The following is a 19,445-nucleotide window of genomic DNA, read 5'->3' as shown; positions in this document are numbered from 1 at the left end:
TACATGAACTCCGCGGACAATAAACAATATTCAACAAAATAATTAATTTGACTTAACTGTGGAATGTTGTTCCATCTTTTTTACATGTAGAAGTGTTAGAAGACTTGCCACACCACTTTATGCTGTAAGAGACCATTGTTTGCAACCAAAATTGATTATTTAAGATTTTTCCCGAGCGGACACGGACACTGTTAGCGGGTCGTATACTTGGGCGCTACTGATCGGTGTCGCACGCGTTCAAACTTTTATAAACCTGATTTGTCGTATGCTTGGTGACCGCGAGTCGCCCTGTAAGGGCCATCTTGTTGTATTGATCTGTGTTTCTGAATTATAATTCTCATTATTGACGAAAAATAGTGACACCAAAACTGAAATAGTATTTAATGCAACCGGTGTTTAAGGGAGGTAAAACAAGGTGAATGGCGCGATTATTATTCTGAGCGACAGAAACTTACAAAACTAATTTTATTCAAAGGAAATTAAAATTTATGAAAAAAACAATTACTTATTTTTATTTCACTGAGTAGAAATTAAATATAACACAATGTATAATAGTGCTAAAAGTAAACTACTTAGTATTTCACACACAAAGTATAAAACAAAGGTCTACACTAAAAGTGTCGCGTCTAAGTGGTCAAGTCTTACCCTATGACGCCGAATATTCGGTATTCGGCATATTCGGCAACTTTTTCGATGTTCGTATTCGGCCGAATAATTCGGTTGCATTGCCGAATATTTACCGAATAAACAAAGTAAATAACTAATGAAGATCTTACGTATTCCACTGGATACCTAATAAGCTCCTATTTTAGTAGCTTTCGAAGGAACTATTAGAAAGGGATAATTACCTATGAGTCAAAATATAAATACAATTGTTTTGTAAAAAAGTTAAAAAACCGTAGTTAAAAAAAATAAAAAAGTTTTAGTTATTCACTAAATCTTAAAAACTTAGTTGTAGTAACATATGCCGAACTATTATCAATCATTTAATAGTTTAATGAACATCATGAACATGCCCTTTAAAAATATAGCGTAACCGAATATTCGGCCGAATGTTCGGTTCGGTAAGAGCTGAACCGAATGTTCGGCCGAATATTCGTATTCGGCAAAGTCCATATTCGGCAAAGTCCATATTCGGCCCATCTCTAGCTGATCATATTTCTTCATGGGGATTTACTAGCATCAGTACGCTAAGGTACGTACTGAGTGAGTGTTAGTTAAAAACAATAGTTAACTATTAGTTATTATTTTTACAATACCTACTAATGGAATTTATTAATATTAATAATTAGTGAATATTTTAATTTACATTCTATATATATACGGAATATATATACGGAATTTTATAATATACGGAAAATAATATTTTTAGACTTCGATTATCGTCATTGACAGTTTTTATATAATTATAATGTAGTTGTAAAACTTATAAGATCGTATGTGTTCTTTAAATGAAGTATGTTTTAGATGTAATCAAATAAAGTACCTGTTTTACAAATCAATAGTTGCGTTTCATTTACAAACTTATCCTTTCATTTATTTATTCGTACCTATAACGTATAGAGTCTGTTCGGAAAGTCAAGAGTCGTGGAATGTATTGGACCCCATACAGTACAAGTACAGTAGCCCAGACGGCTACGAGAGAAACAATCTTTTGTAACTTTAGCAAACAAATCGAATTTCCCGCCATGTTATGCACGAATGATGTATTCATTCGTTCCGTCCATTCGTTATTTTGACGTTTCTTATTTTCATTCATTCAATTCAATCAGTTTGAAATTAGACGTCAAAGTTTGTGTACGTGTCCTGCGGTTTGTAATTTGTAATCGAAGTACTTACATTTAATTTATTAAAAGTGATATTTTACTGAGTTCTGTTATTCAAATTTCAAACTACAGTGTTTCTTCAATAACAACAGCCAGACGTGCTACAAGTGTCGTGTCCTACTAACACGAATAGCGAGATACTTCTTGCTCTAATAGTCAGTGACTTCACTTCTTCCGCCTGACGCCAGAATGTCTCATCATGTAAGTATTCGCAATAAATTGCTTGAAGGGCAGCTGTAGGGCGGTTCCCGGTGACGTCATTGCAAATAGGGGCGGAAAGTCCTTGATCCTCCATACAAAGTTGTAATTATTTGTAAACAACCTGCCATAAATGTAATCAATTATCTTTGAATTATTAATGCGTGCGATGAGAAACTATTTTTGGCCTGACTCCGCTAGTTATATTATGAATAAAATAAGAAGTAACCAAATGGGACGACAAACCGGCTTTTTTGGACGGTAGATCGTGGCTAACTTCCGACTTTACATTTACGCATTCCAATGCATCTTTAGCCTACTTACAGCTGCTGTCGTTTTAATTTATTCACATATGCCCTGTAGAACCTTCCCTGGCCTGTAAAATGAATAAAGTAAACAGACATATACTATACAGAGGTATATTAATAGGTATTTACTCCTTTCGAATGAATTGTTGGCCCACACTCAAATAGATTCTGAGAAAATATATTGTTTGGCAGTAAGTATAATTATATTGTTACTGCTCTTTTGTATCAGGTAGGCGAGCATGGTCCCTATCAAACCTACAAATAGTGTGATAGGCAATGCCTGATATTTTATCATTTATCGCGCGACCATGCCTGCCAGAAGGTAGTAGCATGGAAGAGATTTTTTACCAACTGTACTAGAGATGGGCTGAATATGGACTTTGCCGAATACGAATATTCGGCCGAACATTCGGTTCAGTTCTTACCGAACCGAATATTCGGCCGAATATTCGGTTACACCATATTTATAAAGCGGATGTTAAGTTAAAACTATTAAATGATTGAGATAATGGTTACATATGTTACTACAACTATGTTCTTATTAATTATGCTTTAGTGGATAAATAAAAGTTAGTTAAAACAACTCTGAACTCTTCTCAACTCTCAAACTATTGTTTTTTAACTTTTTTACAAAACAATTGTATTTACATTTTGACGCATGGGTAATTAATTATCTCTTTTTATTAGTTCCTTAGAAAGCTACTAAAAAAGGAGCTTATTATCCAACGGAATACGTGAGATCCTCATTAGTTATTTACTTTGTTTATTCGGTAAATATTCGGCAATGCAACCAAATTATTCGGCCGAATATGAACATTGAAAAACTTGCCGAATACCGAATATTCGGCCCATCTCTAAACTGAACATATATAATACTAGTCCAAGGCCTATTCAAAAAATTAATTAATTATGTATTTACTAAATTTAAATCCTTACCAATCTAGCGTGAACCAACCGTTGTGGGTGTAGCCAACTTCAACGCAGCAGAAGATGCCGCCACCCTCCGTGGAGCCATGAAGGGCTTTGGCACCGATGAGCAGACCATCATTGACATCCTGTGCTCCCGCTCTAATGCCCAGCGCCAGGCTATTGCCCAGGCATTCACACATGAGTATGGACGGGTAAGTTTATGCTATTCCAGATATGTCTGGTGACGCCATTTATTATTTATTTTATTAATTAAGAAGTAACACAGTATTATGTCATATGACAGTAATAATACTCTATCTTAATTTATCTCTAGATAAGCCTACTTTTAATCCTTAGATATATTGATATTTAAATTAGCACCATGAATAAAAAAACATGCAAATAATTGGTCACTTACATTACTCTGTTACATGGAATTACCCCTCTATTGACAGAATAAATTAGAGCACATAAATAAATTTAAACAAATGCACAATAGATTGGAGCTATCTCCGCCAGACAATGTACCGTACAGATACCTAATATCAATGTCCTGTCCATGCCATGGCGATGAATCATACAAACAAAGGTATAATAAGGTTAAAAAGTTTCTTAAAAGGTACCAACATTAGCACAGACGACTACACAGTAAGCTAGAAGTTCTTGTACTTTATAGGTTGCAACCTTCTTCGTCGTATCCTTCATTCTTCGTAGTTCTTTGTTAATTTTGTTCAAACATGATCATTTAAATATTACTATAATAGCCAGGTAAATAAATACCTTGGATTCTTATCTGATCGTCATAGTCATCACCTATTATATTACATACTATTTTTATAAGTCTCAGTTTTACCTTATATTGATTGTGATTCATTTAATAAAAGATATTAGGTACAGAGAAGCATTTAAACATTCCGTCTCATCTAAAAAAATGTCATTGACTGTGTGCTGACTTCTGTTATTGTAATCTCAAAATTAAAGTCATAATAAGATTAAGAATGCGCAATTCCTAAAGCTATGACCTACTTATCTAGAATTTGGACATTAGGTGCACTATGCCGTCTATAAAATACCTGAATGAAATCTTTACGATACAAATACTAGTGAACAATCCTTACTCACACAAGCGAAATAGGTCACAATTCGACGTATACTTCGTTTCTTTTAAGATTAGAATTATCTGTCAAACAGGTAAACAAAGAAGCAGTGGACGTAGACCTTCCTTCTTCGATTTCGGCCGATACCACTGATTTCTTGGAACTTATGTACATAGTATTATAAGTTATAAGTTCCAAGAAATCAGAAGGAAGGTCTACGTCCACTGCTTCTTTGTTTACCCGTTTGACAGATAATTCTAATCTTAAAAGAAACGAAGTATAGTTATGTCATCAAATGTTGCTGAGTAGCAATCTAGCAATTATGATTCACACAAAGGGAATCCGGCTGCGACCTTGAGTGCGATTCTTACGGCGATGGTAATAGGGCTGCGTTATGTGGGGTACCCGCAGTGCCTTAATGACTCGATGGTTCTAAACAAATTGTAGACGTGATGCTAGAATCCTCGAAGGCTTAGAAGGTCGTTGGTTGACAAAAAAAGGTGCCTTTTTGCGTGTTTTGTTTTACATTCAAAAGCAAGTTACCAGAATTATGTAGGTAATGCAACGTTGATGTTGTAAAATAATGGACAGCGCATTGCGGTAGTGAAAAATAACACTAGCGCTTTAATCCTGTAATGTTTCACACATTTTTCGGAATAGTGCATTACGATACAAGTGCGTAAAAAAGAAAGTTCGAAACGAGTGGCGATAAATTAAAACACGACCGAAGGGAGTGTTTTAAATCGACACGAGTTACGAATTTCCTTTTCGCACGTGTATCGTACGACGTTTTTCAGTATACAGATGAGCCTCCGAAGTTTTGACCTGGCATATAATGAACCACTTCTCGCACTAGTGCGTAAAAAAAACACCATCTGTACTGAAAATATAATTTTAGAAGTAAACATATTGTTTATACATCATATACATCTATTAGCTATTACCTACATACCTAACTGCAGAAGTTATCAAACAATCTAACTTTTCTTTACTCTACTTATACTTGCGATTTTTTCCTCTTTCGCGTCCAGTGAAGTGAAGGTAGAATATAGGTCATCTTGAGTTTGTTGTCTATGTAATCAATCACTACTATTGCTGTTACCGTAAGGGTCCCCCCACATCTAGCGTCTCGCGAGCGTAGCGTCGGGCCAACTGTATGGAAAAAGACGCCGCGTCGACGTCGCGCCGACGTGGCGTCAGGCTTTGCCATACAGTTGGCCCGATGCTAACGCTCGCGAGACGCTAGATATGGGGGGACCCTTAAAGTAAATTCTTACCTACCTGCATGGTTAGCACATGATCGCCGCGAGAGTATGTCGCCGTGAGATAGATCATAAGTCTTCTTCTAATTGTATTAATGACATAAGGACGGGTAGTCTATCTCGCGACGACATATACTCTCGCGACAATCATGTGCTACACCTGCTGAGATTGTCTATAGATACATGCTGTTATAATAACGCCAACTTCAACAGGACATCATCGAAGACCTAAAGTCCGAGCTGGGCGGTCACTTCGAAGACGTGATCGTCGCTCTGATGCGGCCACCGGCGGAGTACCTCTGCAAGGAGCTGCACAACTGCATGGAGGGCATGGGCACTGATGAAAACACCCTGGTGGAGATCCTCTGCACTAGGACTAAGAAGGAGATCGCTGAGATTGTCGACGCTTATGAGAGATGTGAGTACTAAACATCATTATGTTTATGTTTACTTTGAAAAGGTTCTACAGTGGCCTAAGTTTAAAATTGGTTGACTGTACCTACTTTTTCCGTGGTCGACATGGTACTGTTAATACAGACGTCTTTAATAGTACATTTTGCAATAAGGGGAGGAAGTTGAATATTAGTAACGAGAGTAGGTTTAATCGCGACGGCTTGCCGGAGCGATTTAAATACTCGAGTTAGTAATATTCATTCTCCCCGAGTTACACACAATGGTTTTCATCACACTCGCAATGTAAAAAATATGTAAATAGATGTAAAAAAAGTTAAGTACGGTACAAGAAATTTCATTATTCCCTTGGGAGAACGATTTTTCTATAACTCACGCTCCGCCTGCGTGCAATAGCACATTTAAAGTGCGGGTGTGATGAAAACTATTAAAACGGAAGACTGCAGTAAGCTTTTAGACTTTCTCGCTTCCTTTTGATGGAGTAAAAATAAAGCCGTCGTGTAGACTCTTCATTCTAAACGTAGAGTATTAACGTAAAATATTCTTTATTGGTGTTTTTGAAGGTCGAAAGATTCGCTAAAAGCTCGCCGCTTTCTATTAACATGAAAAATCTATCGCGGCGATAGGCTATCGTGTTTCTGGGCAATTATTTGGACAATTTATTCGCTTGGCGTTAGCCAAATCGAACTTAGCGTAGTTATTATGGAAAATCATAGCATATTCTGCTTTCATTTTAATTGCGTTATTGCATGTGTTATACATATCGTGAATCTGCATAATCAATAGGTAATCATAATCATAATAAACAAGTCACATAAGTAAAGACCTACAATAGCAAAAACACAAAACACAAGCGAAATACTATTAAATAATAGTTTCTACTTCTTACTATTAAATAATACTTTCCTAATGTGTAACCAATGAGTCTTTTCTATGTTCCTGGCCGTGTAAATAAAATAAAATAAATAAAAAAAGCTTTATTTGTTCCACACATACTTAAAACATAAATGAAAAATAATTGGCAATAATAGAAAAAATAAAATTAACTTAAAATAAATATGTGGGCCCTTTTCGGGTAAAAGCCTGGCCGTGTATTGGCTAACTATTATGGATACTTGGGTATCCAAAAGGCATACAGTTGTAATGCGAAATATTTTTCCTTCGTATTTTCACGTCACACCATTGCAGTCAAGTCTCTGTACAATAAGTATACTGACGTTAATCGAACTAGCATGACAAATACGAACGTTCCCGAAAAAAAAACGAAGGAAAATTTCTCTTTACATCTGTACCTACACGCTTATGCGTTTTAGTTGTTTGGTGATGGGGTAAAATAACAATAGATAATGGTTGGTTAACTTAAGAATATATTTCAGTGTACAACCGCCCGCTGGCCGAGCACATGTGCTCTGAGACTTCTGGAGACTTCCGCAGGCTGATCACGCTCATCGTAACCGTATGTACATGCTCTTACATAAACCATTACATAATGAGCACAACACAATTTTTGATCGAAATATTTTCGAAACTAAGTATTTGATCCGAACACTATGCAGTGCTAAACCTTTATTGTGTACCCAATTGGTTTTTAAGTTGTATTATAGTCGAAGTCAGTGGAAATTAGAAAAAAACAAAAAGATACTAGAACATTCTGAAACAAACCTGTCATGTCAAAATTTAATAATCGTTACTTGCCTATCTATCAGTGGCGTAGCGTCGATACAACTCTCGATTCTCAACGGGTTTCCTAAAATTCTGCAGTATCTGTAGAAGTCCATAGTTTTTGGGATCTTGTACAAAACAGATCCCAAAAACCCCTCCGGCTTTACCAACTAAATGTTCAAATATTATGCAAAAGTGATAACATTTACATTCTTTAGATGTTCAAAAGAAGAAAGGCAGGTAACGATTTTCGATAAGCCATCTGCATTTGGGGAAATATTGTGTCCTTTCTGAATTTTCTGTCTGTGTAGCCGAATGCAAAAACGCTCACGATAATATCTCTTTCGTAGCTATCTATCTCTATCACTCTTGCGTATTGGCGCGACAGAGCCAGACTGCATTTCTGCGGCTTTTGGCGTCGCAGACATGCCATTCGGCTACGGGGTCTTATCCATATTAAGATTATACTTAACAAACAAATAGTATTAATGATATCATTAGAAGTGAAGATCCATTACCAGTAATGATATCTACAACATGTACACACCGCGAAGTTCACAAACAAATTCCTTGTTTTTGAGTCCAACTGATCCCAATGAAATTGCGGCTATAATATCCAACTTAAAAGTAGATAAGGCTGCTGGAGCGGACAAACTAAGCAACGCACTGATACGAAAAATTAAACCTGCTATCCTGACACCGCTGACCATAATATTTAACTTAAGCTTATCCTCAGGTCTCTTCCCTGAAATATGGAAACTTGCAGTAGTATCTCCTGTACACAAGGGAGGATGTAAAGAAGATCCAACGAATTACCGTCCCATCTCGTTGCTTAGTTCTTTCTCAAAAATATTAGAAAGAATCGTAAATAAGCGTCTGGTTGGATTCCTCGAAGCCAATAAACTGTTATACATGGGCCAATATGGATTTAGACGAGGAAAATCAACTGAACATGCGGTGACCTCATTAACTCAAATTGTTGCATCTGCCTTGGATGGTGGAAAAGCCTGTATCGGGGTTTTCTTGGACTTGGCGAAAGCCTTCGATACCGTGTCACATTCCCTCCTCATACAGAAAATGGAGAGGAGCGGAATAAGGGGTCTGGCTCTGGACTGGTTTCGCAGCTACTTAAGGGAGAGATCTCAAGTGGTGAAGGTGGACAACTATATAAGTGTTCCCAAAACCGTCTCATATGGCGTGCCTCAGGGTAGCATACTCGGCCCTACACTTTTTCTTATATACCTCAATGATTTGAGTGCTCTAAAACTTAAGGCAGAGCTGATATGCTATGCGGACGATACAGCCTTAATTTTCAAGGCCAATTCCTGGGACACTGTTTATTCCGACGTGGAGAAAGGAATGACACTAGTCGCAAAATGGTTAAACCAAAATTTACTGACGCTCAACGCTGACAAAACGAACTTCATCTGCTTCCACAAGACGGCGGCTTCTTCCCCGGAGCCCAGACTATCCATCAAGGTTCATAAATGCGACTTAACTAGTGCACACGACACTACAACATGCAGCTGTGGGTCAATGAGGAGGGTTGCTTCTCTCAAATACCTAGGCGTTGTCTTGGATGAGCGGCTGACCTTTTATGACCACATATCGTATACTGCAAAAAGAGTTAGAAAGCTTATAATGGTCATGAAAAAACTAAGGGATGTTGCTGATCCAAAACTTCTTCGGTCCATCTACACAGCCATATGCCAAAGCATAATTACTTATTGTATAACCGTCTGGGGAGCTGCCGGTATAACAGTCCTCATAAAGCTTGAAAGAGCGCAGCGTTCACTACTTAAAGTTATGCTTAAGAAGCCTCGGCACTTCTCAACCAACCTTTTGTACAAAGAAGCAGAAGTTTTAAGTGTCCGCAAATTGTTTATATTGGAAACCACATGTAAAGTGCATAAAGAAGTCCGACAGTCTGAGGGGTATAACGACATGCTGAAAGCAAGAACCTTTAAAATCCCAGTAGCCAAAGTTCGTACTGCTTTTGCCCGACGGTTTGCGGAGTTTGCTCATCCCTTTCTGTACAATGCGGTCGTAAAAAGGTGCGAAATTAAAGATGTAAACGTCAGGAAAGCAAAAAGTAGGCTGAGGGAATGGTTACACGACATTGAACAAAGAGAAGCTGAAAGCATACTGCAGATTATTTCATAGTTTAATCGCACTCATATGTCCGCACGCACTCATGCATGCTGTGTTTGTGCACACACAACACACACACACACACACACACACACACACACATACTGACTTGTAATAATTAAGTAATAATTAAATAATAGTAAGTAGGTATAGTGCATGACTTGTCCCCTAGAAATAAGTATAATAAAAATGAATTGTTGCTCTATGCTCTATCTGTAAAACATGTATGGTAACCCAAAATCTAAATCTTGTAAATTCTAATTATATATATATTTTAATTTAAGATAAATAGCCTGATAGATCTCACATTTTTATATACTACTGAATTAAATATAGACATAGACATAGACATTTTATTAATAATATTATAAATATTACACGTTCATCAATCGTTAATCAATATTATACTGAATTGTCCTTATGAATAGATTTCCTGAATAATAATATAATAATAACATAATGTATAAACTTAATAATAGTCTTTCAAAATAATGTAAAACCGTGGAGTCACGAGACAGGCTCTGCCTAGTGTGATCCACTAAATGTGTGACTAGCAAAATGACTTATTTTGGAAATAAATTTTACTTTACTTTACTTTACTTTACTTAATCACCCATATAACCGAGTATGCATGTAAACGTCAATAACCATTGTTTTCTAACATAACAGTTAACCGATAGTAGTAGTGCTTATGTGCCGTTGTTTTCTTTGCACACTAACATTGTTAATAGATGTCGCCTTTTTGTTTGTGATTTCTGTGTCCTAGGACCACAGAGAACCTCCTATCTGTGCCTAGGACGTATTTTAATTTAGGTTCTAATTTGTACTTTCTTTTTCCGAAAATGTATGAAATAATGCCAATTATTATATGTACTTATGCAATTACGGCCCTTTGGCACGTACGGCCGAGTTCACAAATTTATATGATGTTTTTTCGCACTAGTTCTCAAAATAGTACTAGTACATTTCTTGTTAGGTCGAAACTTCAAATGACCATATACCTATATTACTGAACATGCTATGAACGTGCGAAGAGAGAATTACTCGTGTCGGTTTATCGCCAATCGTTTTGAAGTCCCTCTTTTCCGCACTTGTATCGTAATGTACAATGTTACATTTATCTAAGACCACAGAGAACCTCCTATAGAGTGGCAGTCTTGTATATTTGGTTCGCGATACGAGTCACCAGTGTTTGGGGTGCGAGGAGCGGGCGGGGAATGTGTTAAGCGCGCTGTGATTGGCCGTTTCAAGGACGGCGGGCAGTCGCGCCAGATGAAAAGGGACAGAAGTATGACTGTCCCTCTACTGACGCGTAAGTGGCCAATGTAAGTTGACCTATGCCGGCTCTGAATAAATTATAAATATGACTTATTTGTGGAATGTAATGCCGTCTGTTTTTAAATTTTCTAAGACAGTAACAAGAAGGTCGTATAAGACATATTCGGGATGTTGTTTTGAAAGATTTTTGTGTAGAACTCGACTCGCCTGTAACCTAAGTTAGGTAGATACATACATACACTTTCGGGCACAGAAGGGACATTTTTTGTATGTATTTATGACCTCGCCTAAAAGTCAGACTTAAATTAACCTTAATTACTTAAAATGGGCGAGGTAATTGGAGACAATTTGAATGAGACCAAGCCCTCAGCCATTATTTTAGATTATTGATATACTAATGCACAAAACTAATTTACTAATGAATTGTTTAGCAGCACTAAAGCTAGATTAGGTTCGGTCACTAAGTAACTCTGTCCATTGCAGTTAGAAAAAAAAGCAATTAGTTCGGAAAGCTACATTAGGTCAGGTCACTAAGTGACCATGTCCATTGCAATTAAAAAAAAACTACAATTCAGAAACAGCGAAGTTCGGAACAAGCGTCTGTAGTCTAGTGAAAGGTATCTAACAAACTGAGGAGTTATTTTTCATAAAGTTTTATTTTGTATAGAGTTAATAGAGAAATAAGCCTATTTGAAAAAACGCTCCTCAACTAACATTCAAGAACCTCAGTGACCTATTTCACCACAGTGACACTGAGACAATTCTGTGTCGTTAACATCGTTACTCATTGTCAATGAGTTGTCAATATTTCCTTATTGAGCAGGCAATGAATGTGGTATAAATCAAAACGCAAATGACAAAGTTTAGAACGTGCTTCGTAATTCGATTTAGTTGAGTTCACACGCTACCACCTCGCTTCATTAATTTGCGGGAGGTTCACTAAAAGGGCGTGGTATATACTCAGATACTCACGTCCTTGACACAAATAAAAAATATAGTCTGACAAACCAATTCGTCATATCAAAAATCCAAGGCTCATTCGATTTATAAATTTTCTTATTGGGTACGGACTTGACATTTTTTATAAAAAAAACGGTTTGACAAACTGTATTATTTACACAAACTACAGATACAGAGTCCATTCCACACATTCCATGAAATCTTATCACTCAAAACGCGAACGTATTCGAATTGAGAGAAACGATGTTTCTGCGACAAATATGTTCGCATCAAACTATCATAGACAATATGCCGTCCTCTTTCTTCACGTTGAAGAAAAAGGGAGGCATACAGATCTATGATAATTTAATATGGGCCTTAGACGAATATCATAATCAAGCCGGGCACCATCAATCTTTTCTGTCGCTTTTGCAGCCTCATGCGGCCTTGGCGGGCCTCGGAAACGGGGAAAAAGTACAAATAGGACGTGTTTCCAATATCATTGTGTTTGTGGTTGAGAGCTGTGTGCTGGAAGTACAGTTATAATTATAAAATAATACTTACCACTTTTACTACTTTTATTCAGAGTTGCAAGTAATATCGCTGTGTATACCTTTGAAATACTGTGATGTTTAATGTTGGTACAGGTGTTACACGTACTGACTTAAAACAGCTTCAGACATATCTGCCGACAAGACAACGTTTGCAAAATGTGATATAACTATGTAAAAATATGCTACTTGCATCCTAGTCAAATCAGCTTCTTTTTAAGAACTGTCAAAATGAATTTGAAACGACTTGCTAATATGTAATTTATATGAAATCGAATTGAGTGACGTCACGGTCAACTCAGTTACTTTATATATTTCTACCTGACTTATTAAATAGAAATTCGATTCAAAAATAACGTCTGTCCATGTTTTTCTTATAATTATCGGATGCTTTATTTCGTGCATGGTATAAAATGTTTTATTTTAACTACAGTCAAGTCAAATATTATAAACTACAATAATAATAGGCTAGTTTCCTACTAGACCAATCAGCTTCTTTTAGAACTGTCAAAACGATTTGCTAATATGGAATTACTATGAAATACTGAGGAGTGATGTCACGGTCAATTGATTTACTTTATATCTTTCTCTTTGACTTATTAAATAGAAATTATGCTTAAACATAACTACTGTTCATATTTTTCTTTTAATTATGTGGTGTTTTATTTCGTGCACTGCTTAAAATATTTTATTTTAAGTATAGGAAACTAGCCTATTATAAACATATATATTCTGAAAAAACAAATAGTATTTACTCTAGATTCTTTCTATGACCATAATGTTTCCATAAAGCCCATCTCTATCAACCACAAACTATCCACCGTGAGGCCCGCCAAGGCAATACGAACCTCATCTTCTACGCGTTAATTCAGTCTGCTCACCAGGGGGCGCGCGACGAGGAGGCCGGCGTTGACCTGGCTAGAGCTCAAGCTTCGGCCCAGGAGTTGTTTGACGCTGGAGAAGCCAAGTGGGGCACTGATGAGGAGATCTTCAACAAGGTACGAACCTTATCTACGCATTGTCAGTCTGCTCACCAGGGCGCGACGAGGAGGCAGTGTTGACCTGGCTAGAGCTCAAGCTTCGGCCCAGGAGTTGTTTGACGCTGGAGAAGCCAAGTGGGGCACTGATGAGGAGATCTTCAACAAGGTACCCGGACTCAGAAGTCGGCTCAATCGGCTTCACCGCAAGAGCTGTATGACAGTATGATGCTAACGAACCTAAACGGGGTGCATGAGATCTTCAACACGAGTCTATTGGTATCAGGTTAATCATACAATATCCTTATTGGTATCAAGATCATTAGGGTTAAGGCTTAGCTGCGGTTCAGGAGCTAGGTCTAAGAAAAGAGACAAGATAAACAAAGTGGAGAACTAATGAGAAGATCTTTAACAACACGGTAATGTGACTCATATGGAACCATAATTATTATGTTATGATGCAAGTGTGAGACTTGTGAGAGTATTAGAAAGCAAAAATAGACATAAGCTTCGGTCCGGTAGTTGCATGATGCCAAAGAAGCTAAGCGAGGCATAAATGAGATCTTTGACGAAAAAATTAGTTTTGCAACATCTGTTGTATCAAGTTTGACAGACTTAAAAATTACACTGTTGCTGTGCCCTTTATCCAACAAGGTACAAAAAGCTATTTATTAAGACGTTAATAATATCTGGTTTAATATTTTAGATCCTAGCCCACGAGAGTTTCGCTCAGCTCCGCGCCATCTTCGAAGCGTACAAGGACATCGCGGGCCGCACGATCGAGCAGGCCATCAAGGCTGAAATCGGAGGCGAACTCAAAGACGCGCTCAGCGCTATCGGTCAGTATACCTACTATTTGGTTCTAAATACATTGGCTTGTTTTTTTATCCCAATCAGCATTTACTTTGACTTTAAGCACTTCTCCAGAGTCAGAATAGTGATTCCCTTCTTTTTAACACGTTTTTATTAGGTCATCGTGTATGTTTACGATTTTAGTCAAACTTTTGTTTAAGCATCGCCCTCCCTATTACGCACTGGTTCAAATCTCACGGACTAATCGAACCCATTACCGTGACACATCTCTACACACACGGTACTTATGCTACACGATAACACAACCTAACAATCGTTTACCAACGTTCCGTAGCGAACGATGCCCAATTGTATCTGTGCTTCTAGTTTTAAAATGCTACAATTAAATCCTTAGGCAACAAACTTCTTATCTTATGTTATCTAACATTTTTGTAAAATGTCTAAATTCTGATTCATGAATCATGAAACAAATATTTTGAGACCTTCCTTGTCTATAGAATTGTCACTACACGATCCTGAACCCTATACTCGTCACCTCAGTGGCACTAAAATGGGAAGTCACATTCATTATTCGCTTTTAAGCGAACGACAAAATGATTGAAGTCAATTGCCCCGCGTTCTTAACTTGTGAGAGCATGGAACAGTTGTGGGAAGGCCTCAATTGACCCCGAATTCTAGGTATTACTTTGGAATTGTCTGTTAAAATTATTGATTTGTTTGTTTACACTTAGTTAGCAAGTTAGATGAGAAGGTTACGGTTAGGGTTTGCAAAAACCGGTTAACTTTAAAAACCGGTTAATAAGAACCTATACCTTGGTTAACCGGTTTTTAACGGATTTTTAGTAAATTACCGCTGTTGTTTATGATATCGTAGCAGGTATTACTTGCACGATGAAGTGACGTATATGGCGCTTAAAACTGTCGTGACTTTACTCCCAGAGACGCAGAGACACTAGTAATAAAGGAATTAACGTAAGAAAACCAAGATCTACATTTTCCCTTTATTTTAAAAACATAATTTGAAATTATACAGTAGAGTCCGGATATGAGTTACGTCGTACTAACTGGACGTCGTACAAAACGAATTTCATTTCGGTTTAAAGATATGTCATTTTTTAGTATGCGTGCTTGCTCATCACCGACAAATTACTGTCGTATTTCGTAATAATAAATAGTCGCATTCCTTGAACCTCGATTTACGTAATTAATATGACAATCGATTTTTTTATTAAGTAAAACTAGTTTATAGGTTACGGTGACCGCTTTCCATCAGGCAGACTGCCACCGACGTAGTATAAAAAAAGTTAAATAAAAGTACCTAATCAAAAATTAGGCAATGTTGAAAAAAAATGTGTAGTCAGAAAGCGACCTGTTCACAAAGCGTGCAATTTTTTGTGAATAGGTACGTGAGTGAAAGTGTCTTTATAATTTGACATCCGCTTACTTTTCAAAGTATGAATCTTTACAAAGAAGTAGGCCTTCGAAGGTTAAAAATATCAAAGAACTAGGTGAGCATGGTCTAAAAGATCATCAGATCTAAAAGTGTAATTAATTACTATAGTTTTTACTGTATTAGCTAATCTCAGTCAAGTAAAAGATTTAGTTGCAGCAGTAGATGCTGAAAGCGAAACGATCGGGTGGCTATCGGGGTCAGGGCCGCGAACGGACGATATTGGGGAGGAATCCGACCCCTCGGATGACGTCATAACTAACAACAAATGACTGAAAAATAACAGTTACTTTTTTTTTTAAACTGCCGTGAAAATGAGACTAATATGATATTGGTAACAAATTTTCACTATATCATAAATTAAATATAACAAGATCATACCATCCCATACATTAAAATGCAACCGCCTACGAACGCGCTTACACTCCACCACACATAGATGGCGCCACAGAAAAAATGTCTTGTAGCTTACGATTATACTTGTAGATGGCGTTAAGTGTCACTTTTGACATAGATTTACGGCTCGGAATTGACACTTAATGCCAATCTACAAATAATCGGTGGCAACAAGGCATTTTTTGTGGCGCCATCTGTGTGTGGTGGAGTGTAAGCGCGTTCGTAGGCGGTCGCATTTTAATGTATGGGATGGTATGATCTTGTTATATTTAATTTATGACTATATTGCACCCTATTTATAGTCTAATTGTGGTTTAGGTATACAGTTTCAATCCGCTTCCATTGCAGTAAAATACTTTCGGTTAAAATATTGTCCTTTTGTTGTCGATCGACGACAGTGCATAGTCCGGATAGACGAGAGAAAGAGAGTTTACTGACTAATTAGATTATTTTTGCTTATAAACTACAGTGTACAGCCACTTAAATGTCTCGTTCTCGTCACGAGTTCACGACCCCAAATAACATAAATGGCCGCCGCTTCCAGTGGAGTGCACCCAAAGCGCGCCCGCCTGGTTCGCGACGCGCCTCCGCAACGCCATGCAGGGTCTCGGCACGGACGACCGCACGCTCATCCGGATCATCGTCTCCCGCTCCGAAATCGACCTGGCCACCATCGCGAGGGAATACGAACGGCTCTACGATAAGACACTAGAAAGCGAAATCAGGGTATGTAAGAATGTTTGAGAGTGTTCTTTCAATTTTCAGTGGAATGCGTCGAGAACGCGCCCGCTTGGTTCGCTCAGCGACTCCGTTCGGCCGTGGAGGGCGCGGGCACGGATGACGCGGCGCTCATCCGCATCATAGCGAGCCGGGCCGAGATAGACCTCGGCAGCATCAAGATGGAGTATGAGCGGCTCTATGATAAGACGCTCGAGAGCGACATTAAGGTGTGTTGCGGTGGTACTTGTAGAATTGTTTGGTTTTTTGACTTTTTTGTACAGTTTTGAGTATTTTTCGATAAACGTAAATTGGAACTTGTTCACCTTGACAGGTCAAGTTATTTAATTTGAATGCTACTTAGGGCCGGTTGCATCAAACCGTCTGTTGCCGTTAAAACGTTCGTTAAATTTTATTGTATGGGAAGTTCCATAGACGTCTGCTGCGTGACGAACCGTCACCGTCACTGACGGTGATGTGTCTGTCAAATGTGGTTGATGCAACTGGCCCTTATTATGAAGTCGTTAAAATTGTCAAATGACCGTAACGATATAATTGTTAATTAAATTTGTAATGCAATATTGATAATTATGTGCGATATCAATACATTTGCATTAGATGCAGTGCATGGTGCATAAAATGCAAATATTATATGCCGATATATGCATACATTTCTAAAGTATATAATTCTACAAGTATTATCAAATCTAGAACAAATTAGTTTATAAAGCACAGCACAATTTTAGCACACAATAATAGCATGAAAGTAATGCTTTCTATTGTATTCGAATAAATTAAATAATTTATATTAAAATTGCTCGTTCCTTTATTTTGCTTCGAAATTTAATTTGAATAGCAAAAGCTTTGGATGTATTACTTTTATGTTGTTATTACGATAAATTGTGTCTTTACTCACATATGCAAATACTCGGTGATTGGATTAGGAGGTGAGGATATTTTTATTAATATAATATTTAAGCAAGCATGATATAATCCAATATTTTATTTGTAACTAACGAGCAACAATATTTTGACCTCAAACTTTACTTTATTTTAAAATTAAACTTATATTAAAATTTTAAGTTTAAGTCAAAAGCAAAACATACTATAGGTTAATTAAACAGTTGAATTATTTCTCAGTGATTCTCTGGCAAATCCATTTCAGTAGAAGAAAGTTCAATTTTCTATGACAAGTTAACCATTTATATTGCACCAATTTATTTTAATCTGTTACTTTTTCTACTGGCGGAAATGACTTGCCAACTGCTTGTATTGAAACATACCCAATTTGTCATAAGTAAGTTTGCCATTTGCGTCTTTTTTCTACTGAAAAGACAGCTATCCCAGAGTATACATGAAGTTATTTAGGACTATTTGCACATTACTAACATTCCGCGTCTTCCGCACCACTCACCTGTCGCACCGACATCGACACCGACACCCGGACCGTCCTGGCCGCTAACGTGACGCGCTCGGCAGCAGGGCGAGACCTCCGGGGACTACAAGAGGGCGCTGGTGGCGCTCATCTCGCCGCCCGCGTAAGCTGGACGTTCAGCAGACCCGTTCGACGTGCGCAACATCATTCATCGCAAGATCGGTGGATATTATTAACCTTGTAGTTTATTTAAGAGATTTGTCAATTCATATTACATTCCCTATTTGAATGTCACGAACACATGAAAAAGGAATAAACATTCAGAAATCACCAAAAAGAAATTCTCACGTTTTAAATTAAATAAATAATAAAATGTTCCAAAGTAGATTTTAACAGGAACCCATCCCTTGAAACCAATTACATTTCAAATCGAGATGCTCCTTTCAAAATTTTAAGTAAAGAATAAAAAAATAATATCGGTTCATGTCGAATAAGAAGCTCCTAAGTTAAGACCCACTGTTGTATTTATTTAAGATTTACGCTTTAGAGTTAGATTATTACTGAAGTTTTTTTTACCAGTTTCTATGCCTCATTTTTATTTATACCCTATCAACTATTGTGCTCAGTTAAGCAATATTTTGATAATTTATTTGTATGTCAACGCATATTTATGAAGATTTTGAACTGAATGGTTGAGCAAATGAGCATCACATAATTTTAAGATTAAAAGGATTGTTTTTCTTAGATCTAGTATTTTTTGATTGAAGAAAGCTATTGTCGTCATGGTGCGCTAAATAGTAGAAATTCATAATAAGTATATTATAGTAATTATTTATTATAATATGCATCGAATATTGAGTGTACCTTATATGTAGCTCGCTACGAAATACTAGAAAGCAGTGCCTTGGCATTGTTGATTTACTCAAATTATAGTATTAATTGATATACATAATATATTGTTATTGAAATGATAAATTTTACTGTATTACGCATTCCATCCTTGTTTGGAGTTATTAGATATAGTTTACGTATTATTTTCACCTCAAATACATTTTAATTGTATGTAAACTTGTTATTTTATTTCCTATAAAATCCTAGAAATTCAGATTCAGGTTGGTTTGGTTA

The 19,445-nt window shown here is 37.1% G+C and overlaps 1 protein-coding gene across 6 annotated transcripts; it reads left to right on the top strand.

The window, feature by feature from the left end:
- The first annotated feature begins 1,770 nt into the window (after positions 1-1,770).
- On the top strand, positions 1,771-19,388 carry LOC125230026 (annexin B10). Of its 6 annotated transcripts, none has more exons than XM_048134944.1 (8): positions 1,771-2,027; positions 3,277-3,453; positions 5,814-6,018; positions 7,388-7,467; positions 13,465-13,590; positions 14,276-14,408; positions 16,994-17,175; positions 18,425-19,388. In XM_048134944.1, exons 1-8 carry the CDS (start codon positions 2,016-2,018, stop codon positions 18,485-18,487), a joined length of 978 nt encoding a protein of 325 aa, XP_047990901.1. In that variant the 5' UTR covers positions 1,771-2,015; the 3' UTR covers positions 18,488-19,388. The 6 variants fall into 6 exon arrangements, with proteins under 6 accessions (XP_047990901.1, XP_047990905.1, XP_047990904.1 ...); XM_048134948.1 differs by having other exon boundaries at positions 1,772-2,027; positions 13,477-13,590; positions 18,428-19,388; XM_048134947.1 differs by having other exon boundaries at positions 1,772-2,027; positions 13,477-13,590.
- The last annotated feature ends 57 nt before the right edge of the window (positions 19,389-19,445 follow it).

The sequence above is a fragment of the Leguminivora glycinivorella genome, chromosome 10 (assembly GCF_023078275.1).
Source record: "Leguminivora glycinivorella isolate SPB_JAAS2020 chromosome 10, LegGlyc_1.1, whole genome shotgun sequence".
NCBI lineage: Eukaryota > Metazoa > Arthropoda > Insecta > Lepidoptera > Tortricidae > Leguminivora > Leguminivora glycinivorella.
This window is presented reverse-complemented; position numbering and strand designations above follow the sequence as displayed.

Bases quoted from the DNA above. Each gene is read 5' to 3' on its own strand.
- LOC125230026 (XM_048134944.1), top strand. The intron at 13,591-14,275 runs GTACGAACCTTA...TTAATATTTTAG, and splicing joins ATGAGGAGATCTTCAACAAG to ATCCTAGCCCACGAGAGTTT. The intron at 17,176-18,424 runs GTGTGTTGCGGT...CGCGCTCGGCAG, and splicing joins CGCTCGAGAGCGACATTAAG to CAGGGCGAGACCTCCGGGGA.